A 27437-nucleotide genomic window follows, 5' to 3' on the forward strand; every position below is an offset into this window, starting at 1 on the left:
CTATAAGCCACTCTTGCTGTGTTTAGGGTCATTGTCCTGCTGGAAGTTAAACCTTTGGCCCAGTCTGAGCTTCTGAATGCTCTGGACTAGGTTTACATTAAGACTGTCTCTATATTTTGCTGCACTGAGCTTTTCTTCTACTCTGACGAGTCCCTCAGTCTCTGTCACTGAAAAACAGCCCCGCAGCATGAGGCTGCCACCAGCACACTTTACTTTTGGGATGGTGCTGTGCAGGTGATGAGCAGAGCTGGTTTCCTTCAAACATGATGTTTAGAATTGAGGTTCATCAGACAGAAAATCTTGTTTCTCAGAGTCTGAGGGTCCTATAGGTGGTTTTTAGTATTTTATCCAAGTGTGTTTTCATGTGTCTTCATATTTCTCCTATCTCCACATATGATCATGGAGCTCAAGTGAAATGGCCACACTCCACACTAACCAAAGCTCTTCTCCATCAGATGCTCAATTCTGCCAGAAGTCCAGCTCTAGGAAGAGTTCTAGTTCTAGTTCTAGTTCTAGTTCTAGTTCTAGTTCTAGTAAACTTCTTCCTTTAAGGGCAACAGAGACCACATGCTTCTGTCACCCTTCAATGAAGCAGAATTTTCTTCTGAACTCTTCCACAGATGTGTGGCTTGACTCAAACCCGTTTCTGAGCTCTACAGGCAGTTTTTTTTTTAACCTCAGGGCTTGGTTTTTGCTCTTATATGCATTATCAGCTGTTAGACTTTTTATTAAGGCGTGTGTGCCTTTCCAAATCATACCCATGCAGCTGAATTTGCCAAAGGTTAACTTCACTTGAAGTGTAGTAACATCTTTAAGCAATATGAATGCTCCTGAGCTAAATTTCAACTGTCCCAGGTAAGGGTATGAATAGGCCTACTTATGTAATGAAATCATTTTAGCTTTTTATTTTTAATAAATTTTGCAAAGACGTTAAAAAAACTTTTTATTTTTTCTTTCTTTACAATTATGGTGTATGTAGTGTAGATTGTTGTGGGGAAAAAACTAATTTAAATCAGTTTAACATAGGGCAGCAACAAAACAAAATGTGAAAAATAATGGGGTATGAATACATTAGCAAGGCACTGTATATTTTTAATAAATCCATTGATACAGCTCACAACGATTCAGTCATAAGATTGATTCACAAATCAGCCTGACCCAGATCCCAAATTCAACCCAGTGATTCGGCTGCAATGGTTAACAGCTTTATAATACACATACAGTGCATATGTTTTCAGTAAATTATCTAAAAGGCTAAAAGGCCATGCACTGGTCAATTTTGAGATTTGGGCTATTCAACTTTTAATAACATATTTTTGTTTTTAGATTAGTGGAAAGAAATCATCCAAAATACACTTTAAAGTGTTTATTTCATTGTATTTTTTTTCCACTTATCTGTAGATTTCAAATACTATACATATAATAAAGGCAGTTTTCTCAGGAGTTTTTTCTCAGGCAGTGAACCGTAACTCTCCACCTCAGAAATATTTACATAAACAAAAATGGTATTCCTATCTATTTTCAGAAGAGTTTTACAGAGGACCTTTTGTTTCCTCATGATTTTATATATTTAAAACATTTACACTTAACATTTTATTCCTAAAAAGTGGTGAAATTGTTTTTTTCTGGCTGGTGACAAATTATTTTCTGATTTATGGAGTGATAGAAAGACATAAAAAACAAGAATTTTGAACCTGGCTTACTCCAGAATGTATGCAAATGAGTCTATATTTAATTAGATGTTGCAACATCTGCATATTTAAACACGTAAACCATTTTTTTTTTTTTTTTTTTGCAATTAATGTATTCAATCAATTGAAAGTTAAATATATTTATTTTCCTTATTAAATAGGTTTGGAATGGCATGAAGGTGAGTAAACAAAAAATTGACTTTAGCCTAAACTATCTCTTTAATTGCAACATCAATTTTCTCTTGGATCAGCCTCCTAGTGGTTGCAAATGTTGCTGCAGCTCTCACTCCTTGTTAGCAGGCTCTGCTTCGAGAAGTGACTGTCAGCCTGGCAAGCACAACATCAACTCTGTGACAACGCAGACGACACAAACTGTGAACAACACTCAAGGTAGCCTTCTTGCAAGTCAAACACTGCTGCAAACGAATGCTAATATTACTCTGCATTGTCATCTGGTCCATAAAACGGCTTTCACAGCATGTCTGGCCATGTCTCCAGCTCACCAAATGCTTGCCAAAGCGCTAAAAACTTGAATTAATATGCCATCAAAGATGCCCCGTTACAAATACATTCAAATTATTCAGTGGTTTTTGCTCTGTTGACACGCATTGAACTGAACCGCTGAGCTGCAGTAATTGTTTCATCTCATTAAACAGCCCAAGTGTAGTAATTGGGTTTTTGTTTGTTTATTTTGGAGGCAGCTACTGAGTCTAACGTTAACTTTACGCATTTGTTGCATAATTTAAACTCCAGATGACTTTTGTTGGCAACTGCATGGATCATTTGAGAAGATGCAAATGTCCTGTACACGCTCACTGAATATTCATTCAGCCCTATTTCCATATGCATATAGCATGTGTGTGGACCAGTTTCTGCTCTGCTGGCAGAAATTCATTATTCAGTTCACTAATGGAAAGTTCATTAAGTCTCACAGGAAGAGAACAGTGTAGTGCCTGGCACCTCACCTCCTGTATCAGGGTCATGGTAGTTGGGGTCAAGGCCTTTGTCTATAAGTTTGGCAACCTTTTCCACAGCCCCAGCCTGGATGTAGTCCATGAACTTCTTCAGACTGGCCTGTAGGGGGAGACACATACAGTCATGCTAGGCAGTGCCCTGAGGATAAGCTACTTATCAAAGGGTCATGAAACCCCAGACCTCTTTTTCAGACAATTTAGCAGAGGTGTTTGTGTTGCACATCATAGAAGACCATGTTAGCAACCGTCATTTTCATTTCTTTGTAAAGAAAACGGGTTCATTTCAAGCTTTTTTGCACTATTTTCATCTCCCAGGTTAAACATCTACATAGTGTTGACATCACAATTTGTGACAGGGCAAAGGACAATAGGTTTGTTTGAGATGACCAGAATCTGTGCAGTGATCACCCTGAGATGCATGCCAGTTAGAAAAGTGTCCGTGTTACGGCCAACTTTTTCTGATGTCATGTCGTCGAGGCGGCTGTGTGGGATTGTGCAGTCAAGTGCAGTTTCTCTCCACCGACTGCGCTGATAAAAAGCATGATGGGAATCGACAACACAGCTTAATGCTCATTGGCTCAGACAACCGTGATGTTGCGTTCTCTCATAAAATATTAAATTTTTTAAATGTAAAGTTATTTAAATTATGCATGAATATATATATATATATATATATATATATATATATATATATATATATATATATATATTTATATATATATATATATATATATATATATATATATATATATATATATATATATATATGTGTGTGTGTGTGTGTGTGTGTGTGTGTTTGTGTGTGTGTGTGTGTGTGTGTGAAGCAGAGTGCAAATGGCTGGCCATTTATTTGTGTTTTTAACTCAAAGGGAGTGAAATGAAACTGTCTGAAACAAGTAGTGTCGTCTGTCTCCCCTCTTCCCCCTCCACTCTGCATCGCAGTGTACCACACACTCTTTTTTGAGCATTTCTAAAACTGTGGTGAGAACTAACCAGTGCTGAAACAGGGGGTTTCATCATGACCCTTAAACTTGCAGACTAAGATGCAAGTAGCACACTTTGAATGTTCACTTTATACTTCTATTTTTAGAAAAGAATTTGATGATTTGTGTGGAGACGCATACCTTTGTGTGTAGTTTGGCCAGCTGTTTTTCATCTAGATTTGTCTGTTTGTACACCCTGGTTTTGTAGCGGAACTGTGTGAAAGAAAAACAGTCAAACATCCAAAATCAGTGGAAGACAGTTATCTTGGAGCTATCAAAGAAATGTCCATCAGTTTGTGGAGGGAAAAAAATGGTTACATTAATGTAAGGAAAAGGAGATACGATAAGTAGAGTTAAAAAGCACGAATGTTGGTCTTTTCTCAAAAACCCTTACAGAAATCTTTTCAAAATAAAAGTTTTTGTGATTAGTAAAGTTCTCTGAGGAAGGACTACTTTTCTAGGTGGACTAACTCCTGTTTATGGCACAATTCATAGTATTGTTGTGTTGATTAATGTTCATGTAAACCAAAACTATTAAAATAGTTTCTTTTCATAGTTTCATTTGTTTTATTATTTATTTTATATTACCTCAACGATTAAAAAAGTAATTTAAATCCAAATTAAGTCAAAATAAAATATACATTTTAGATGAAACACTTAAAAAAAACTATGTCAGTTAGAAATGATGACATGGAAACTGACTGAAACAAATAAATTTAAGCGAGACGTATTAAAAAAAAATTCTAAAATATACAATATTTAAAAAATTTTTTTTAAATAACAATAAATACTAACATTATAAATAATACTAAAAAATTGAATTCACCAACCCCAGCTATAAACTTCAGATATAATGCTTTTTTTGTGAATTAATAAGACTTTGTGTTGAATACTGTTGTATAACATTAATTGCCTTGTGTGCTACAAATAATAATAATAATAAAACATTTTACTTTTTTACATTGTAAGACAAATCTCCAATGAACCATATCAGGGTGATTAGGATTCATAGTTAACAGAGAAGCCGCTTAAAGAATTATTATCACCAAGGCAACAAACAATTTGAAGCAGCAGTTTCCTAGCACCAACATTCACATTCAATTATAGAACAAGACTTTAAAAATAAAAAGAAAGAAGAAAAAAAAGTCAGTAAACTAATTTGCCTAAAATGAAGAGGAGAATAAAAGGAAGGGTACCTCCAGGTAGGGCACTCCTTTCTCAAAGGATTGTGGGTATTCGCGGAGCGGCCTCTCTTCCTCCAGGAACTTGGCATCGTGCCCATCAGTAGCAGGTTGGAAAAGGCCGTAGTTTAATACATCCCTTAGAGATTCAGTTAGACTACACAACACCTGCTGCTTTGCCTTCCATACGGTTGCATCAGGGTTAAACCTCAGACACTTCTACAAAAACAGAGAGAGAACAACTGGCTGTTAGATAAACAAAACGATTATATTATATTACATTATATAAAGTAACACTTGAGTATAGGGAACAATTTTTAACCTATTATGAACATATTGGCTGTTTATTAGTACTAATAAAGCACATATTCTGCACTGCCATATTCTACATTCCTAATCCTGCCCAATAATACCCAAACTTAACAACTAATAAGCAGAAAATTAAGGTTTATTGAGGTAACAGTCAGTTACTGGTTTGTTAATAGTGAGAATTTGACCTTTAAATAATGTGTGACCAAATACTATATTGTAATATTACATTTCAGACATGTATAATACTTATGCCTTTTTTTGTGTTTATATATATATATATATATATATATATATATATATATATATATATATATATATATATATATATATGTGTGTGTGTGTGTGCGTGTGTGTGTGTGTGTATTGTTTTATTATTTACATTTTTATTATTCACAGTAACATTCAAAGCTTTGGGGTTGGTACATTTTTTTTTTTTAATGTCCTTAAAAGAAGTTTAAAAGAAGTGTTTTCTGCTAACCAAGGCTGCATTTATTTAATCATAAATACAGTAAAAACTAGCAATATTATGAAATATTATTACACGTTAAAATAACTTTTTTCGCTTTTCTTTATTTTAATAAAATGTAGTTCATTCCTGTGATCAAAGCTGAGCTTTCAGCATCATTCCTCCAGTCTTCATTGTCACATGATCCTTCAAATATCACATAATATGCTGATTAGCTGCTCAAGAAACATTTTACATTATTTTTCGAACAAATTATTAACCGTTTCACTGTTTCTTTGAATAAGAAAAAGGCATCAAACATTTGAACAGAAGTTTGTATGACTCTTTTATTATATTTATTAAAATGACTTTTTTTCATATATTTTACATTATTCACATAAAATATACATGCTTGAAAATAAAATGAAAATTGTATTTGTTAATAACTACCAAACAACTACTGTAAATGACAATTTATTCCTATTGACCTTTAAGAGACCCAAAAATAAATAAAATATCAGTTCTGACCGATGTGCACTAGAGGGAGACGTTGTGATTCACTGAGGTGAAACATCCCCTCTTTTGGATTAGCAGACCCCTGACAGGGGACCTGTCCATCAGCTTCATTAACATCCAATCTGAGACTTTAGTCACCCTGGTAGTGCTAAATGGCAATGCTAATTTATTAATTAGCCTGCAGTAATAACCACAATCCACAGCCTGCCCAGGTACTGCAGTAGACGCTCGGGAATTGGGACGTGATTTGTGACAGACCCCACTCGGAAAGGACAGCTCGGTTCCTGCTGCAACATCACCTAAATCCCTTGCAGGCTACAAGCTTGAGCACAAGCTCCAGGCTAAGGGACATAGTCGCTTCGAGCTGGATTTTGGGACAGTAGCGCTTCCAGGAAATGTGAAAATGGGACAGCCCTGCAGCAGAGTGTTAGACAGAAATCCCCTCCTCTGACCTTAAGGAGCTGCTGGGATTGGTCCGTGTCTGTGTTGAGGGGTTAAGTCCCAAATGGTCAGTTTCCTGCACTGTCCTCTTGTATGTGTGTGTGTCTGAGAGAGAGAAGGAGAGAGAGAAATAGAGAGCGTGTGTGTGTGTGTGCGTACATGCAGTGGCACAGAAGTGTGAAATTTCTTCCGCCCTCTGTTATTCAGTCTCACACTTTGCACACAGCCTATCCCCATCACCATGGCAACCAGTTCATTAGTGGAGCAAGCTGCAGGTTGCCATAGAAACATCTCAGCAGTCCCTCGGTGCCATAGACTGTATCAGTGCGCTATGGTATGGTGCACGGTTTTCACTGTAATCTTACGGAGAGCATGTGCACTGGAGGGAGTTCTGCCCTAGAGAGGTCATGGGTGTGGTGTGGACAACCTCACAGACAATTTGGAATATCGAGACCTGATGAGATCACTTACATTTCAGTATATACAAGTCAAACATTTTGCATATGCAAGGATATGCAAAATAGTGCACCAAGAAATGAAAAATTCATCATCTTTTATACATGCATCATGCCTCCCTAAACCATTTCTCTTTTTCTTTTGTGGAAGACGAAAGGTGTTTACAGGAGAACATCCATGCTGCTTTTTTCCCATATAGTGCAAGTGGATGGTGTTTTTTTTTTTTTTTTTCAAAATTAGCACAACAACAGAAACAAGTCGCAACACAATGAAAACAAGCGGAACCACAATAGAAGATTTCACACTGTTTTAGTTCCAGAGCTAAATGTACAGTACTAAAGTAGTGGGACGATTTTGCACAAACTATTTCCCAGTACCATTTAAAGAGTTGCATTCGCACCGAGTGTATTAGTAAATGATGTAAGCCGGTCGACAGCAATGCCATTTGTGTGTGACGTTCAACAACGTTAACAAAGAAGAAGAATGTTAACAACAGGAGGATGGAGGACGCTGTGATCGGAGCTGTGTTTTCTGTTGTGTCTCATGGGTTTCACAGTTATGGACGTATACGTAAAGGGATTGAAAGAACGGAAAGGAGGACTAAGAATCTCCAATGACAACTTGCAGAGCTACCTTTGCTACAAGTACCAGCACTTAAGCGTCCGTCCCTTTATCGCTGTTCATCACACTTGCAAAATAAGTTGACACAATGTTTACAGTATGTTACACAGCATTTTAATTCATGGCAGGTGAGGACATTTTCAAACACATCTGGCCAATCAATGTCTACTTACGTCACGGTTAGTACCAGTTGTGCTGGTTAGACCCTGCTGCAGAGTAGGAGCTAATCTGGTTCTGGAAAAAGGCAGTCTGGTACTAAAATCGCACGCAGTTCCAACGGTGCAAAAAAGCCCAAGAGTGGATAGTTCCACAATTTGATTTGGTTCTATGAAAAGGTTCCGGTGGTGCGAAAGGCCCTATTGAAATCAGCACAACAGAAATTGCAAAACAAATCGCAAAACAATGAAATTAGCACAACACAATGGAAACAAGTCGCTACAACGAAATTAGCACAACACAACAGAAACAAACCACAGTGAAATCAGTCCTATACGTTGTGTTTTGGCGATTTTGTTGTGTTGTGCACTACTGGTCCACCATACTGGACAGCCTCTTATTCATATCTACTTCAATGTATGGAAAAGAACCGTGTGAACGTTCATTCAAACATCTCCTTGTTTGTTCCACTGCAGAAAAAAAAACTCATAAAAGTCTGAAATGACTTTAGGTTAGTAAAAATCAAATAACTGTAATTTTTGAGTGAACTATCCTTTTAACACTTCATGTACAATGCAAATTATTTATTAAAAAAAGTGCACAGCACAGATGTAGATGTGAGTTCATTTGCACCCATGTGATTACAATAATTTTGTTGGAATGATAATCAACCTGGAAAATGATTTATTATAATGATATCTAATTATAGTAATTTGGCAGTTAATCTAAGAGCTATTATTTTCAGGTCCAAACCACAGACTTCTTCACAATGCCATCCTCTCTTATTTTCCTCTGATAATAAGCGTGACATCCTGTGGTGTTTTCAAAGCATTGAGGAACAATTTACAGATAAAAGTTCTAAACAGATTAGCTAATTAAACAAAATGTGCCTAAATGTCTTTGCTTGTATCTTCTGGTTTAATTGCTTTATTGATAAAGAATCTGTTTAAGAGCTACTTCTCTCTCTCTCTCTCTCTCTTGACATTTTCATACTTGTTTTTCTCTGTTCTTAAGCTAATATTCTGTTTTGAGCCCATTACTATTATTCTTTCTCTCTGTACTTTTTCTCATTAAGCTCAGTGCCAAGAGATACAACATTCAGTTAAAGTTAAAATATAAAAAAGACAACTTTGATCTAATAGTTTGGTTTAACTTCTGCTCTGGTGACTTTTTTTGAGAGACTATCTCTCTTATCCATTTAATGTACATGTAAAGTAAATAAGTGGAAACCAATGTTTCAGATAAAATACCAATCCTGAATAGGGTCATGTTACAGAGTTAGTTCAACCAAAAATAAACATTTTGTCCATGTGTTACTCACCCTCGAAGCATAGGTGTATGTCACTTTCTTCTTTCAGACGACCAGAGTTAAATTAAAAATAGAGTTAGTGACTAGCGCGGTGAGAGAACGGAGAGAGAACAAAATGCTGGTAACAAATTAGAAGCACAAAATGTGGATTTGTAAAGAAAATGGAGAATTTCGATATAAGCCAAGAGGAGACTTTTTTCCCTACATTTCCCAGAGGAGCGCGCAACGCATACATCTTCCGCATTCCATAGTCAGCACATGTGAAAAAAATAAAATAAAAAATAAGTGTTGTTTATTACGTTTGCAAAATGCATGGATTCGCTACAGGAGGACTTTATTCACTCCCCGGAGCCATGTGAGGGACATTTTATTACAGATGCATGCACTTTATTTCAAGTCTACTAAACTGTTGGTAATAAACACCAGCTTACCCCATTGAAAGGATTGGAAGAGCAATGACAATTTTTTATACCTCAGATTAGCTTCATCTGAAGAAAAAAAAAAGTCACATACACCTAGGTTGCATTGAGGGTTGGTAAAACATGGACAAATTTTCATTTTTGGGTGAACTAACCCTTTTACAAACATGTGCTAACGTGGACATTACAAAAATTCATTACAAATAAACTGAGTTTAGCTGTCCTACATTACTAGATTGGTTTCATTCAAAGTACATTATTGATTTAGAGGGCTGGGATCCCTGCAGATTGCGTATAAAATTGAGAACAGAAAAATGGCACATTTTGTGATATACTTAAGGTGGTCACGGATCACGAGACCACAGGGTGGGTAAATTGTAAGTCATGAGGTATTTATTGAAAAACTGAAGGAAGCAGAGGAATGGAGAATCAGCAGGTGAGTATCACAGTAGCTTTTAAGATAAGTCCCATTCCATGGTCCCATTTCTTTGCAGGAAACATTGAAGACTAAAAGACAGAAAACTGGGGAAAATGCAGGTAATTGAGTCAGGTACATAAGTGGCTTGTTGTAACAGTGAGGTGTAGGGATTACCAATGACGAGACCAGACAATGAGGAAGTGAAGGTGGCTTTATACCATAAGTGATGAGGCGAATGGTGGCAGGTGTGCTGATTTGGGATCAGGTGCAGATGTGTAGCAGGCGAGATGCTTGGAAATGGAGTCCTTTGTGGTAAGATGACTGGCTGGCGACTGGGTTGACAACTGGGCTGGTTAACTTGTGACAGTACCTCCTCCCGGAAGGCGCAACACCAAGCTAAAAGGAGGCCACTGTGACTTCCGGTGCTTGATTGTGCCTCGTCGGTGCTTACTTGGGGCCAATGGCCCAGGTTTTTTGGCCCAACGCAAACCTTGGGCCAAAGCGGGTCGGCTAGGGCTAGAGGAGAGGTTATGAACACAGGCCGAGTTTCTCTGTATCTGGAGAGCATCTGCGCTGTGGATCATTTCAGAAAGCTAACAGCTATAACACCAGTATTAAAAGCTTTTTAAAATAAGTTGAGCTCAAAACTCATTTTAAGTCAGCAGCGAGTGTTTGAAATAACTTGATCCGATGTGGATTATAAATCACCATACAAGGCAGAAATAATTATAACTGATGCAAAAGACTATGCACGCTAGGCATTAATGTTACCATAGTAAACATGGTAAATACAACTGCTTGAAGAAATCAGACGTAAGCTTCTTATACTCTATCACAATCATTAATTTATTTAGTAATATATTTTGCCATAGGTCTCGTATCGAGAGTTTAGCTCCGCAAAGTCTGTCATAAAAATATAATATTTTTTTTTGTTTGGGAGCTTTTATAAAAACATAGAAATGATAATTTTTTCTAAATGTGACTACAAATAAACAGAAACAGACTCGACTGAATAAGGACACTTTATTTCTGTGTGACTAATTTTCAATCCTGATAAATTAATTCATTATGATCAACGTATCACTTATTATAGTAAAACATCGATGCTTTTGGATTTAAATATTTAACAAAGCGTGCAAAACGGCCGCTTTTATAGTGTTTGTTTTGTGATCGCACTAGTTCCTGTGACAATTTTTTTTATTCGTTTTCGGATAACTTCTCTTTGTGGTAAAATAATGGGGTTGCATGATGTTGTTCCTGAGAGGTGTGTAAATGGCAGGTTTTAGTAAAGCGCAGCAGAGCTCCTGGCCCGATGGTGGAAACGCAGCGCTATTTTGGCCTCTGTGCTACAGGTCCGAGGTTATTAGCCCCGCCCGGCCCATTTGAAGCACTAGCTCGCACTGGTCCGACAGTGGAAAAGCAGCTTTTGATTAAAGAGGGAACGGCACTCCTGGCCTTGACTGGGAAGATTATTCTTACAGCGAGGGGAACGGCTCTCCTGGCCGTGGCAAGGAATCTCCTGGCAGTGATAACATACTTGGATTTCTAAAGGCGGGCATACACTGTTTCTGTGTGATTTCAGCAAGGTACCAACTCGCACTGTACAAGTAGATCGCATGCAATGTAAAGCCAAAGCTCACGATTTTTATGCGGTCACTGTACGGTCCAATCGTCAAGTTGCGATTTGACTGCTCACACTATACATGGGGAATCAACCGAATCAACACATAGGATCCCTCAGAACCCGAATGTTTGTGGCTGTTTCAGAATAATCATGCTTTCCCGGGATAAACGCACTGCTTTTGTGATATGCGGATGTCTGTGTACTGAAACGTTCCCCCAAAAAAAGGCGCTTGTGTATCTAGACGCGCAGGTGGCTCGGAAGATGTGGCCAATATGTTTTATCCATTTTGCAACGCGAACTGGAGGTAAGCAGGCGCTTTCTTCCCTCTTTTATTTTTATTTTTCTTTGCCATAACCCCTCAAGTTTTCCCTCCACACTACACGACGTGTCACCATGGTTTCGTTTATGGTTTCGCGTATGCGCAGTGGAGGGAAACTCGGAAAATCGGTTCGTAGCCCTGCTTTAATACTGCGATACCTCACGAGAGGCGACCAAAAAGGCTTATCGCCTCTCGTTTCCCTTTGTACACTGCATGACAAACGACGCACGAAAATGCTGAAAATCGGCTTTACTTATGAGATGCGCATTTGATCGGCCGATCTTGATCGGTGCACCCCTACAGATCATAGGCAGGAGCCTTTACTGGACTCTGGTCTGGGACTGAAACTAGCTTTACACTTTGATCAAGGGCTGAAATGTGCTCTGGCCTGTGGTCAAGGCCTTGAGCTTGCACCAGACTCTGGTCAAAGGCTGGGGCCTGTACTGGATTCTAAAGGTTGGAGCCTGCTTTGGACACTTGTTGAGGGCTGAAGCTGGCACTTGACTCTGCTCAGGGGGTGAAGCCGACAGACCTTGCTCTGAGGCTGAGGCTGACAATGAACTCTGGTTGAGCCCTGTAGAATGTTCTGTAATCCGGTTTGGGGCTTGAGTCTTTACTGGGAACTGGTTGGGGCCGGGAGCTCCGGGGACTCATTCTAGGACTGGAGCAAATTAACAGCCTGGAGCTGATACTGGAGCAAACTTGGGGGTTGATTCCAGAGTCAGAAAAAACAGTGGGTCGTAGTTAGGAGCTTGACTTGCAGAGGCACATTTCTTCCTCCTGCGCCTCCTCCTTTGGGCAGACTCATAAGCTGGAGTGGACTCGGGATCAGCAGCCATGATCGGTGATGACTGAAAAAGAACGGGATGGAGTGGATCTCAGGACAGAAGAACTCTGTAGAGGAGAGACTAAGAATGTGAAGGATTCAGGTGGGGGCTTGGGGTGAACTCATGCCACTGGCTGGAATTGGGGAAACATCACATGAATCTCCATCTGCTTCACCAAAAAAAAAAAAAAAAACTGGCACCCATTACTTTGAGAACTCTATTAATAAAATCCACCAGAGATAATTCATAAACATCCAAAAGCATAAAGATGATTAGCAGGTCATTATCCAGTTTAATCAGGAACATGTGATTCAGAACGGAATCACTCCAACTCACCCAATGGACATGTTTCCCCAAACTCATCCACATAATGCTCCAGAGAATGGCCATCTTGGCAGAGAGAGTCATTATTATAATCCATATTGGGGGTCTGGTCTTCTGTCACAGAACAGGAGACCACAAGGTGAGTAAATGGTAAGTGATGAGGTATTTATTGAAATAAACTGAAGGAAGCAGAGGAACGGAGAATCAGCAGGTGAGTATCACATTAGCTGGTGAGATACAGGTAAGCCAACTTAGCTTGATCCTAATAGTAACCTGTCCTTTTTCCTTCCAGGAAACACTGATGAACATGACTGAAGACAGATGAATTACATGTAGATAGGGATGCACCAATACTGGTATCGGTATCGGGCCCAATACTGTGCGCCTGTACGTATACTCATAAAAATGCCCCGATACCAAAAGTCGATACTACACAGCGTGTGAACAGAGCTGTATCCAGAAAAAGCAACACTGACAACAGAACAACAGAGAGTAGAATGAAGTTATCAGAGATTAAGGATGTCTATGAAGTACATGTAAGTAATTAATATAATGTTAAACATAAAATATTCATGCCTGTATAGCGGATGTGCACCGCACGAGCTGATAAGCAGAGAGCGCTGAGTAGATTGAGCACGCGGCCGCGCAGCTGCACAAGCTTGTCGAGTGAATATCTCACACAGACATCACTGGAAAGTTTGTAGTTCAGGCGGATATGTCAAAAGAAAGCAAACAAAACAGTGTACAGGTTATTAAAGTTATTTGACGGTGAGGAGAGTGAGCGAGCGAGAGCAGAGATGTATAGTAACGAAGTAGAACTACTTCACTACTGTACTTAAGTACTAAAAGGCGGTATCTGTACTTTTCTAGAGTATTATTTTTTTCTCCTACTTCCACTTTTACTTCGGTACATATTTTCGCTGAGTTTAATACTTTTACTCCGATATTTTTTTATGTGCGGCATCGTTACTCGTTACAATTATAATAATGTTACGAATAATTCCATTACAAACCACTGCCAGAACTGTAGATGGCAGGTTTGATGAAGCTGGCACTGAGCGAATCAAGCGACACTGCGCGTGCTGAATGAACTGCTGTGAAGAGAGAGATGAACACCGAGCCGAGCCAGATAATGACTCGTTCACGAGTCAAGAACCGGTTGCATCGGTTTTCGGATGACCAGTAACGTTAGTTCTTTCTGACAGTTCGATTCAATAAACCAGTTGAAGAAAACAGTTCACCGATTCTTTTGCGCTCGATGCAATGGCGTCATTGGCGTTGACTGCACATGGGCTCATAACAATAACACAGAATCAGTTCAGAATCAATCACCAAAAGAAAACAGTTGGTTTGGAAAACAGACGCGTCTGACACAAAAGGTTCTTGACTCGTGAACGAGTCATTATCTGGCTCGGCTCGGTGTTCATCTTCAGTTCTCTCTTCACAGCAGTTCAGTCAGTGTACTGTTTGAGTCAATGAATTACTCCGGGATATTGGTTTGTTTTAACTCCGAGGGAGTGTCAGACACATTAAACAAGTTAACGTCTTAATTCATCTGTGGATTAATGCGTATTGGAGACGCAAACTGTTTAAAACGATTCAGTTCGATTTGGCGGACTGTTTCAAAAAGATCCGGTTACATCGAATGATTCGTTCGCGAACCAGATATCACAAACTGCTTTGTTTTTAACTGTCTTAAAACAGACACGGAAGAGAAGACAATGCTGAATAAAGTCATAGTTTTTGCTATTTTTGGACCAAAATGTATTTTCGATGCTTCAAATAATTCTAAATGACCCTCTGATGTCTTATGGGTTTGAAACAACATGAGGGTAAGTTATTAATGACATCATTTTGCAAATTGGGCTAACTAACCCTAGTAACCGTTTTTTGTTTACAAGAAGTTACAGTCAAAGGAATTGTGATTGTCCTTTAGGTTAAACATTTGAAATGGTACAAACAATATGTTCAAACTTTTGACTACTTTCTTTAATAGCTACATAACACAATACTTCTACTTTTACTTTCAGTAATTGAGTAGTAAATTTTAAAATAGACTACTTGCAATACTTAAGTACAAAAAATGTTAATACTTTAGTACTTCTACTTAAGTGTGGTGCTTAAAGAGCACTTCTACTTCTACTCAAGTCACTTTTTTGATAGAGCACTTGTACTTTTACTCAAGTATGGTTCTCTAGTACTTTATACATCTCTGAGCGAGAGAGAGAGAGTGAGAACAAGAGCAAGAGAGAGTCCGAGAGCAAGCACTTCTGTTGCAAGATCTTGATTGCTGTACGCTACATTAGTGCATGCATTTGGATTAAAACTAAATTGTAAATATAAAACAAACAAAATTTTAGGGGCATTCACTATAAACAACATTTTAAACATCAAGCATACACAATTACAACAATAGTGAAACTAGCAGACTGTGTGAAATGCACTAGGCTGGAAGTGTTTTTTTTTTTTGTGACGCAAATTACATCAACAAAATAGCATGGGCGTACTCGTATAATGTAGAAGGAGTGGTTCCCTGCATTAAAGTATTGAGCTGCTACAATGGAGCAGCTCTAATGCACCATTTAAATCAACAGTGAAAGAAACAAAAGCATATACAATACATTTTATCAGGTATAATTAAGTGTGGAAATAACTGGAGGAAATATCTGTTTGCTAACTGAAGCCAACTAACATGATTGTTCTTCTTATCATTATTATTTTTTCTCCGTACCCAATATTTGTATAAAAAAAAATGCTGTGAAAATACAGGTATCGGTAAAAACCAAAAATGAAAGCATCGGTATCAGACTTGTTTTGAAAAGAAAACAAAAGTGATATCAGTACGTCCCTACATGTAGATGAGACCAGACAATAAGGGTGTGAGGGGTTTATACAGTTTGATCTCATCAACATTGGACATCGTTTGATTAAATAACAAACAAAAATGTATGTGTTTTCATGTCTTTCTGCAAGTCAAGTCAAGTCACCTTTATTCATAGCGCTTTAAACAAAAAAGATTGCATCAAAACATCTGAAAAACATTAATTAGGAAAACATTGTGTCAAAATTGCAAAATGACATTTAAATGCAGTTCATCACTGAAATCAGTGATGTCATCATTCAGCTCAGTTCAGTTTAAATGGTATCAGTGGAATCATTTCCAATCAAGTCAACGATATCGATAAGCAAGCCAGAGGCGACAGCGGCAAGGAACCAAAACTCCATCGGTGACAGAATGGAGGAAAAACCTTGGGAGAAACCAGGCTCAGTCGGGGGGGCAGTTCTCCTTTTACCAGACGAAGCCAGCAGTTCAATTCCAGGCTGCAGCAAAGTTAGATTGTGCAGAAGAAACATGTAAAGATTTACAGTGCAGGGTGGAAAAATAATCTGAATAGTTGGATTAATAACACTTTTGTCAGTAAATTAAATCACCAAATGTTTGCAAATCAGACCTACAGGAATTCAGGGGGAACTCTGCACTATTATTCCTTACAAAACTGTTTCAGCTCTGTAATATGCTTGGGATGTCTGGAGTGAATCTCCACAAGGCATGTATTCTTCTGTCGAAGTCATTCTGTTGCTAATATACTCCTATGTTTTGGTTTATTGCCTTGTTGCATCACCCCGCTTCTAAAAACTTTATATATTGTTTTTAAAGGCTGGGCAGTTCAGACCAACAACTCATCTTAAAGTCAGTGAATGTTTACATGGTGTGTTCAATAAGGACATAGAAACGTATAATTGTGACTTTATTTTCTGTGACTTTATTCTATGATATTTTAAGTAACAGACAGGAAGTAACTGAGCCAATCATGGAAAGACCACTATTTCAATAAATGAGCATGAAAATATGCTCAAAAATGTAACCCATTGATAAAAAAGTAAATAATTACTGCAATTTGAAACTGTCATATATATATATATAATGCGAGCATTATGTGGTGTAGTCTTACTAAAGTGTTTACTTGTGTTTGACTGGTAGTGTTTCTCTCTCATTCTAGCAGCTCCCTCAGGCCCGTTTCTGCAGGGCAAGTGCAGAGGGGATTAGTAGAGTTTAATGAGATCTATAGGGAAATAACATTCACTGCCTCCTCCTACTCCTCTATCTCTCTCTCTTTCTATCACTGCCATCTTCATGACCACTCCCGTCCCATCTAGTCTTCACAATTACACATACCTATCTTTTTTAACCATCTTCCTCTTCCGCTGGAAAAATTTTTTTTCTCTCATTGGCATATAGTTTTTTAAAAGCATATAGTTTTTTACATTTTCATTTAAATGTGGTTCTTTAAAACTCTATTTATTAAGATTTCTGAAAAAAAAAAAATGCATCATGGTTTCCAAAAAAAAAAAAAAAAATATGTATGAAGCTGTTTTTAACACTGATAATAATAAAGGAATGTTTACTGAATGCCACATCAGCAAATTAGAAAGATTTCTCAGAAGTCATGTGACACTGAAGACCGGAGTAATGATGCTGAAAATTCAGTTATGAAATCATATAAAATAAAAATAAAGGTTATTTGAAATTGTAGTAACTATTTTGCAATATTTCTGTTTTTATTGTATTTTTTGATTAAATAAATGCAGCCTTAGTGAGCAGAAGACACCTCTATAAAAACATTAAAAGGGTCACAAACTGCCTTTTTTCATTATTTTGTACTGTTCTTTGAGGTCCATTTTCTACCAGATTTCTACATTGAAATACATCATAATTTATAAGTAATAGACTATTTTCTGTCCTGTTTCGAGCCCCTCATCAGAATGTTCTGTTTGATAAGTGTGCCAGATTGTAGACTTGGAAGTAAATGCCCACTGCTATGATTGGCTAATAGTTGTGTATGTTTGACAGCGTGCTTTCCTCATAGATGGACACTGCTATGATTTACGGGGGGAAAAAAACACATAAATACTCAGTACATATGAAACGATGTGTCATAACATACACAGCAATAATGATCACGTAATAAAAATTATTACTCTCACTTGTGTGGTGAGACATTTCTGTTGAATTGTGAAAAATAAAGTTGATCAAATTAAGTTTATTGTTTAGTTTATGAATAGACCTTTACTACATGTGTGTATTGGTGGTCAGGGCTAAACAGGCAGTGATTTAGAAGAAGGTGATGATCTTCTTCTGCGTAAGTGATGTTTACTACATTGTTACATCATAAAGTGGCAATCAGATTCAACAATCTGTTAGCAGATTGGCTTCAATATAAGCTGTTTTAGACAAAAGAGAAAGTTTTGAGTTCTGAAACATACAGAATATTTTTTATAGCACATGACTTCTTATATATACAGTCAGGTCCATTAATTTTGGGACATGGACACAATTCTAATCTTTTTGGCTCAATAAACCACAACAATGGATTTGAAATGAAACGAACAAGATGTGCTTTAACTGCAGACTTGCAGCTTTAATTTGAGGGTATTTACATCCAAATCAGGTGAATGGTGTAGGAATTACAACAGTTTGTATATGTGCCTCCCACTTTTTAAGGGACCAAAAGTAATGGGACAATTGGCTGCTCAGCTGTTCCTTGGCCAGGTGTGTGTTATTCCCTCATTATCCCATTTACAAGAAGCAGATAAAAGGTCCAGAGTTAATTTCAAATGTGATATTTGCATTTGGAATCCGTTGCTGTCAACTCTCAATATGAGATAGCTGTCACTATCAGTGAAGAAAGCCATCATAAGGCTGAAGAAACAAAATAAACCGATCAGAGAGATAGCAAAAACATTAGGTCTGGCCAAATCAACCGTTTGGAACATTCTTAAAAAGAAAGAATGCACCGGTGAGCTCAGCAACTCCAAAAGACCCGGAAGACCACGGAAAACAACTGTGGTGGATGACCGAAGAATTCTTTCCCTGGTGAAGAAAACCCCCTTCACAACAGTTGGACAGATCAAGAACACTCTCCAGGAGGTAGGTGTATGTGTGTCAAAGTCAACAATCAAGAGAAGACTTCACCAGAGTGAATACAGAGGGTTCACCACAAGATGTGAACCATTGGTGAGACTCAAAAACAGGAAGGCCGGATTAGAGTTTGCCAAACAACATCTAAATAAGCCTTCACAGTTCTGGAACAACATCCTATGGACAGATGAGACCAAGATCAACTTGTACCAGAGTGATGGGAAGAGAAGAGCATGGAGAAGGAAAGGAACTGCTCATGATCCAAAGCATACCACCTTATCCGTGAAGCATGGTGGTGGTAGTGCCATGGCGTGGGCATGTATGGCTGCCAATAGAACTGGTTCTCTTGTATTTATTGATGATGTGGCTGCTGACAAAAGCATTAGGATGAATTCTGAAGTGTTTCGGGCAATATTATCTGCTCATATTCAGCCAAATGCTTCAGAACTCATTGGACGGCGCTTCACAGTGCAGATGGACAATGACCCGAAGCATACCGCGAAAGCAACCAAAGAGTTTTTTAAGGGAAAGAAGTGGAATGTTATGCAAAGGCCAAGTCAATCACCTGACCTGAATCGGATTGAGCATGCAACCCAGCGTCTGGTGATGTCTATGCGTTCCAGACTTCAGGCTGTAATTGACTGCAAAGTTTAATTTCAAGTCCATTGTGGTGGTGTATCGAGCCAAAAAGATTAGAATTGTTACGATGTCCCAATATTTATGGACCTGACTGTATATGTGTGTGTGTATATATATATATATATATATATATATATATATATATATATATATATATATATATATATATATATCAAAAGATCAAGGGAATTTTGATTTCTCAGTTGACCCCTTTAAGATAAATAGCTAAAATACTGTTAAAGACAGTTAGTTTTTTTTCACTTTACAATACTTTCCCTCCCTGACTTGTCCTATCCTCTTTCCACGTCTCTCACTCTCACTCTCTCTCAGTGATCGCTGGTTCATAGAGCTGCAGGCAGACTCTGTGGTTAATGAATGTGAGATGTGGGGTCGCTCTGATAATGCCCTGATCCCCCTCAGGGTTCAGCGCCCAACACTCCAAACACATCTGTTTCACTATTTCGATCACTGCATACAGTTCCTATGAATTTTGGGATAATACTAATACATTTTGATGTTTGACTTCAAGTACATTTTGTACTATAAACAATTCTAGTTCTATTTTGGGTCACTGCTTGATGTCTGATGGCAAATCTGTGTCCAAAAGCATTTAGTGCATTACGGGGTGAATGGGCATTCCCGCGGCCCTACATTTGCTCAGTTGTGCTTGTGCACATCCTGTCTCTCCCCAAACTCATTAAACCACAATTAACGAGCAATTGCAGTTTATTGAGGGTGAATTAGCTGGTATGTAGAGCAAGCCTAATGTACTGGGATTATACGGACACATTACTCCACAGAAAAAAAAACTGAGAGACTCATAAAAGAACATGGTTTGAGGCAAAAGAGAAATCATGAAGACATAGGAGAGAAAGACATGAAAGAGAATCTCAAAGTCAGACGAACCTTATTATAGGTATTTTTAATAAAATAACACTAACAGCTTTCTGCACCTGACTGCCTTCTTTAATGTTTTAATGACTAATTAGCAATGTAACTGAAATAACAACAGATCTTTTATTTCATATTGTGACGTATGTCCAAGTGAAATTAATTATTGAAAAAAGAAAAAAGTTGGGAAATGACTTTGTTCCATCCATTGGTTTCTGGACTGGATCTGAATGTGAGGGCAACTGTAGGCAATGGCTTAGACTTTTAGCAGACTAAATGTTTGGAGAAGACTGCCATACATCATCAGAAAGAAGAGTGACATTTTATTGGAAAACTGGGTTATGATATTTTGATGAATAATTACAAGTTCAAAACAAATACAAAAAAAATTACATACATGGATTAAACATTCACAATAACATCAATAAAAGAAGATTAATATGATTTAAATTATGTTACTCAAAATTACTGTTAAAAGTTAGTTCTAATTTTAGAACCCAATACATCATGAATTCAATCGCTGTATTGCAGCATTTGACTCATGTATCATTTTTGCACAGGCAGGTGTTGCAGATGGGCTAAAATCACAAGAAAAATGTTTGGCAGAGTGTTTCGATGCAGCTCAGATCACCTCCAGGTGTTTCACTGCCATCTTGTTTCATCTATCCACCAATCTTACACTAATTACAATTTGCTAGTGGCTTGTTGGACTAAATAAGCAGCTTCAGATAACTGGAAATAGAAAATACCACTCATTGTCTCTCTCTTCCACTTGCACACAAACATACATAAACATCCTCCTCACAAACACATGCACACTAATAGACATATGCACCCCTACATTAATTATGCAATGCCGCATTGGAAGAGTAAAAAAGCAAGAGCAGATACAGTTCAGTTTTTACAAACACTAAGAATAAAAAGAGAAAATAACAAAGAAATTGCCGAAACCTTGAATATGCTCCCTCATTGGGCATGTCCAAATGCATTGTTTGAGTATCATCCATTCTAATAGAATGCCTCCATCTGCTCAATATTTGAATGCAGATATCCCATGATCCTATGCGTGTGGTTTGCCAGTTGGTTGCAAGAATAAAAATGTTTTCCGACCTAGTTTAATTAAATTAATTCAGTCCCACTTTATATTAGGTGGCCTTAACTACTATGTACTTACATAAAAAATAATTGTACTTATTGTGTTCATATTGTATTGTAAAACACTTTTGCTGCTATTGAGGTGGGATAGGGGTAAGGTTAGGGAGAGGGTTGGAGGTATGGGTAAGTTTGATAAATAATTAATAAAAGTTTAATTAAATACAGATGTAATTACATTTTTTAAATATAAGTACAATGTAAAAACATGTATGTACACAATAAGTACATTGTACTAAATTATTAATTAAAATGTAAGTGCATAGTAGTTAAGGCCACTTAATATAAAGTGGGTCCATTAATTCATAGATAACCAGATTGTTTTTCCCCCTAGAAAAAAAAATATATATATATATTTAAATTATAAATTAGCTAGAATGTGTCAGGATTGGACTGTCTTTGTTGTGTTTTGCTCCCCACGTGCTCCCAGTGACCCAGTTTCTCCCTCATGTGCCCTTATTTGGTCATTTCCTGTTCTTAATGTCTCTTAATTAGTCATTCTGTGTTCCTCCCTCTTTAAGTCATGTATTTAGTTTGATTCTGTGTCTTTCTTTGGCTTTCAAGTGTGTGTGTTGTATTTAATAAAGGACAGTTTCATTTATCCCTGATTCCTTCCAGCAGTGTATCGTGACAGAAAGTCTCTAAATATTTGCTTGGTTATTTCAAACAGCTCACAGTAACTATTTACATTTTATATAAATTGGTGTTTATTTAATTCCGGCTTTGCTACTGTCCAGACGATATTGCTTACTGCTCTTTGCTCCGTTTATGTACTTTACCCAGATTTTTAAAACAACATATTTAGTGCAGAAACACTAAAACTAAAAACTTTACAAGAATGGAATAATGCTAGCCAGGGGCTTACATTCCAGAGACAGGAAAACACTGCTGCCTACATTCAAACAGATGATAAAGAAAATGCCTCTTCTTGTTGCATGAACTGCCACAAACTTCTACAAAGGATTGTGGTTCTTGAAACAGTTACTTGCTGGACTTCCAAAACACTCGGGACATCAGATTGTCACTAGTATCTCATATTTTTGTGGTAGCATTCTCTACCCCAGATACGGCTGTGACACAGAAGATTTGAAGCATTAATGAATGTGGGTGAGGAAACCCCAAATGCGACTGAACATGGATCTTATCAGCCAGCAGCTAACATCGCTACTAACAGGCGTTTAAGATTGAGCAGACAGCGGCATTCAGCTCCGAGTGTAGCCGGCCCCAGGACATGAAGACATGAGAAATATTTCTATAGAAAGCCTGTGTCTACTTTTTAATGAATTCAAATTGAAAAAAGAATATTCTCTGATTATCTAATCTGTATGAAACTAAAGCGAGGTACAGTCTTTCCTGTATCTGAGCTTGAAGTGTCTAATTTTAAATGAAGAAATTCAAAAAAAAAAAATGAATCTCATCTGATTATGTAATATGAAACTAAAGCGAGGTCATAAGTGTAAGGTGAACCAACTCCAGGCTAAGGCTAAAAGCAGCCAAATGTTTTAAACATCATAAAACCATCTCATAAAAACATCTCTTTAGGCAACAGCTAATTAAATATGTTTAATGGGACTGAATTTGTATTGAACGTGATTACAATTTTATAAAAACATTAGAAATGTATATTTAGGCTCTATAACGTTTCCTTTCCATGGTTATTCAAACAGGGAATAAATTATAGCTAACGTTATATAGAAATGAACTGACATTATCACTAACTTCAGAGGCGTCCTGTCCATTCAAAGTTTTTACTAGTTAGTCTATTTGGGCTTTTCTTGCCAAACTGAAATGTTTTGTTTAACTTCTCTTAAGCTTTTTTGTTGTTCAGATATGTTGTTATTCAGAGTATTTCTATTTTTTAACCAAAGAAGCTCAAATGTTTTATAAAAATGTTTAAGTATTACCGATGTTTTAAAGCTTAAAGGCTGGACTATTACATGTTTAACTCTAACTGAAAGAATATGAGTTTAATAGGGATTTTAAGACCTAGCCTAATTAGAGATTTAAATAATTAAGTTACTTTTCAGACAGAGTAATTAGTAAAGTAATTTAAATACAATATTGATGATGTAACTAGTAATAGTAATGAATTACTTTTTGAAAGTGGTTCCCAACACTGAGCAGGACTACAACTACATGCTGCTTTCCTCAATCAACCGTCTCTGATGTAAACCAGGAATTTCGGAACATTCTAATGAAGCACAAGACTGCAAATCAAATCATCATCCATGTGGGGAAGAATGATATCTGGAAAGAGCAGTCAGAACCCCTTAACAAGGATTTCACTGAACTCCTTGAAACACTTAGAAGAAGTTCAGTCAATCATCAGTAGGGCTGTCAACGAATATTCTAAATTCGAATATGTATGCGAATAGTTACAAAAAAACTAATTTCGAAGGTGAAAATTAATATTCGAATTGTGAAAAGTGTAAAAAAAAGCCTGCGGTAGTAGAGTAAAGTTGTCTGCTTTGCGAGTGGGCGCGCTAGCGTGCCTGAGGGTTCAGGGGCAGGTCACAGGAGTTGCACTGTCTGGCACAGCATCACTGCTGAAAGTTGACGCGTCTTCATGGAAGATGCCAGCAAGTGCAGAGCCCAACTCGACCGCAGCAGAGAAAGTGAGGTAAAATTGTTGACCCGCGAGATAAAGTTGTATGCAAGCTATTTAAGATACAGTTAGCATACCATTCGACCACTAGCAACATGAGTTCACATCTCAAAAATGTGCACCCAAATGAGCATGGCATAATGTGTGGAACTCCAGCTAAACAGTCATGTCTTGACACTTAACGTTACTTTGCATCGCCCGCCGCAAGCTCTTTGTCTGCAACACGACAAGAGGCCATAACGGATAAAATAATTTAATTCATTTGTAAGGACATGAGACCAAACAGTATCGCGGATGGGGCACGCTTCGGGAAGTTCTGGCAAGCAATGGATCCGAGGTTTGATTATTTATAGTTTCATGTCAAGGAAAAGTTCCATGTTTACCACAGCACAGCTCGCTCGGAGCATTCAATGTCAGTTCTATATGCTGTAAAACTTCAATTAATATTAATAATATTTGTTTCAATCACTGAATGAAGCCTGCTATATTTGGGACAACAGTGGCGACCTTAAATTGCTTGCACAAAAATTAGTTTGTTAATTTAAACCATTATGCGCAGAGAATGTGAGCGTGAGGTCTGCAGTCTACATTAGTTGTTTTCCTTGTTTTTGTGTAGGTAATACTTTGTTGCATATGTTTAAACTTAAATAGACTACCTATACAAGTAGTTATGTCTCTTTGAATTATTTTGTCCTGTTATTGACATAATGCGCGTGCAGCGCGTCATTGACAACATGCGCAACCAGATGTTCGAATAGTTTGAATATTCGTGTGTTTTTTAGAGGGAATATTTGAACGTCATTTTTGAGCAATTTTGACACCCCTATTCATCAGTGGACCACTCCCAGCAAGGATAACTTTTTTTTTGGTGATGTTTTTATGGTTGTCTGGGCTGCAGTATAAAAGGAGTCAACTTCATCGACAACTTCAAACTTTTCTGGGGCCATAGACAACTGTTTAAACTGGATGGCCTCTACCCAAACAAACTTGGTGCAACAGTGCTAATGAATAATATCTATTTCTCCCACTTTCATCCTTCAGTGTGTACCAAACTACTCAACCTGAATGGCACACACACACCTGGACAAGCTGTGTGTGTGTATGACCACAGGACTTCATATCAACTTTTGAGTCATCATGTGGTTGACACATCCCACAAGGACACTGATACCAGCACGCAGCCAAAACAAGCACTGCTCACGGACAAAACGCCGGCTGAACCCTGTCCACATCTCATCATAGACAGACTGTGAGATACTACCACAGCTCTAAAACTCAGCACCCAAGGACGATTTTCTTGCTGGCCAGGGAACAGCCAGGGAAGCCAGGACAACATATTCCAGCCACTGGAATCACCAGAGTCAGAGCCCCGCTCACCAAGCACATTATCCCTCTCTGCAGCATCTCCGCATCTATGCTTATCACAGAAAATGGAGAAAATGCTGGACTCTCCAACTCTCTTGAATAAGCACTGTGCTACTGTACGTCCACACTGATTGTATTGTATTCTATGTATAACTGTTTTAATTCATTTTAAAAGTTTAAACAGAAGTTTAAAGTAAGTACTATGAAGGTAAAGAGAATGTGGGCAAAGAAAGACAAGCTTGCTGAAAGTTGGACCTCTGAGTTCTATTTGTTTGGTTTATGATGGTCAAGGTAAGTAGGGGGTGAAGTGGTGGAATAGTTAGGTATTTTGGGGGGATTTCCACTTAGCGGGCAAGAGGTTGAACAAAGCTTGAGAATGCTTGTTTGTGTTAATGAGCACATTACTTTTTTTAAATTCCTTGTTTTTATTGTAGTCCTTATTATCATTATTATTTGAATGAATATTTTACTTCCTTTTATGTAAAGCACTTTCAATTGCCATTGTGTATGAAATGTGATATATAAATAAACCTTGCCTTGATCTTATTAACTAAAACTATTAAAAAGTTTTGGTAATCTAAGTAAAACTGAAATACAATATAACAAAATATAAATATTACTCCCAGATTATTACTAAAACTGATATAAAAATGAGTTACAAAATTTACAATAAAAACCTTTTAGTAATATTTAAAAACAATAAAAATACTAAAAACTAATAAAAAAAAATTTAATAACAAAAGCACATAGAATTACAAAAAAATTTACATTAAAATGAACACTAAAAATATAAACAAAATACAATTCAATATATTAATAAATACTAGTATACAGTGCCTTGTGAATTTATTCATAAAACTAAATTTTTACATGTTTTGTTTTGTTGCTGCCTTATGTTAAACTGCTTTAAATTACTTGTTTCCACATCAGTCTGCACTCCATACACCACAATGGTAAAGCAAAAAAATGTATTACAAATTAAAATTAAACCTGGGACAGTTGAAATTTAGCTCAGGAACATTCATATTGCTTAAAGATGTTACTACACTTCAAGTGAAGTTAACCTTTGGCAAATTCAGCTGCATGGGTATGATTTGGAAAGGCACACACGCCTTAATAAAAGGTCTAACAGCTGATAATGCATATAAGAGCAAAAACCAAGCCCTGAGGTCAAAAGAACTGCCTGTAGAGCTCAAATCACACATCTGTGGAAGAGCTCAGAAGAAAATTCTGCTTCATTGAAAGGTGACAGAAGCATGTGGTCTCTGTTACCCTTAAAGGAAGAAGTTTGAAACAACTAGAACTAGAACTAGAACTAGAACTAGAACTAGAACTAGAACTCTTCCTAGAGCTGGACTTCTGGCCGAACTGAGCAACTGATGGAGAAGAGCTTTGCTTAGTGTGGAGACCAAGAACCTGATGGTCATTCTAGTTGAGCTCAATTATCATATGTGGAGATAGGAGAAATATACAGAAGGACAAACATCTCTGCAACACTCCACAGATCTGGGCTTTATGGCAGTGTGGCCAAACTCAATCCTCTCTTCAGTTAAGACACATGAAAACACACTTGGATAAAATACTAAAAACCACCTATAGGACCCTCAGACTCTGAGAAACAAGATTTTCTGTCTGATGAACCTCAATTCTAAACATCATGTTTGAAGGAAACCAGCTCTGCTCATCACCTGCACAGCACCATCCCAAAAGTAAAGTGTGCTGGTGGCAGCCTCATGCTGCGGGGCTGTTTTTCAGTGACAGAGACTGAGGGACTCGTCAGAGTAGAAGAAAAGCTCAGTGCAGCAAAATATAGAGACAGTCTTAATGTAAACCTAGTCCAGAGCATTCA

The 27437-nt window shown here is 37.6% G+C and overlaps 1 protein-coding gene across 1 annotated transcript in view; it reads right to left on the reverse strand.

Annotated features, from left to right (window-relative positions):
* The window catches only part of LOC113047039 (SH3 and multiple ankyrin repeat domains protein 1-like), a 109704-nt gene that overhangs the window by 42444 nt on the left and 39823 nt on the right, over positions 1–27437 (reverse strand). The window contains 3 exon segments of the mRNA XM_026208284.1: positions 2657–2765; positions 3790–3861; positions 4845–5048. Coding sequence (XP_026064069.1) covers positions 2657–2765; positions 3790–3861; positions 4845–5048 — 385 coding nt within the window.

This window comes from Carassius auratus, chromosome 28 (genome assembly GCF_003368295.1).
Source record: "Carassius auratus strain Wakin chromosome 28, ASM336829v1, whole genome shotgun sequence".
In the NCBI taxonomy this organism is placed as follows: Eukaryota; Metazoa; Chordata; class Actinopteri; order Cypriniformes; family Cyprinidae; genus Carassius; species Carassius auratus.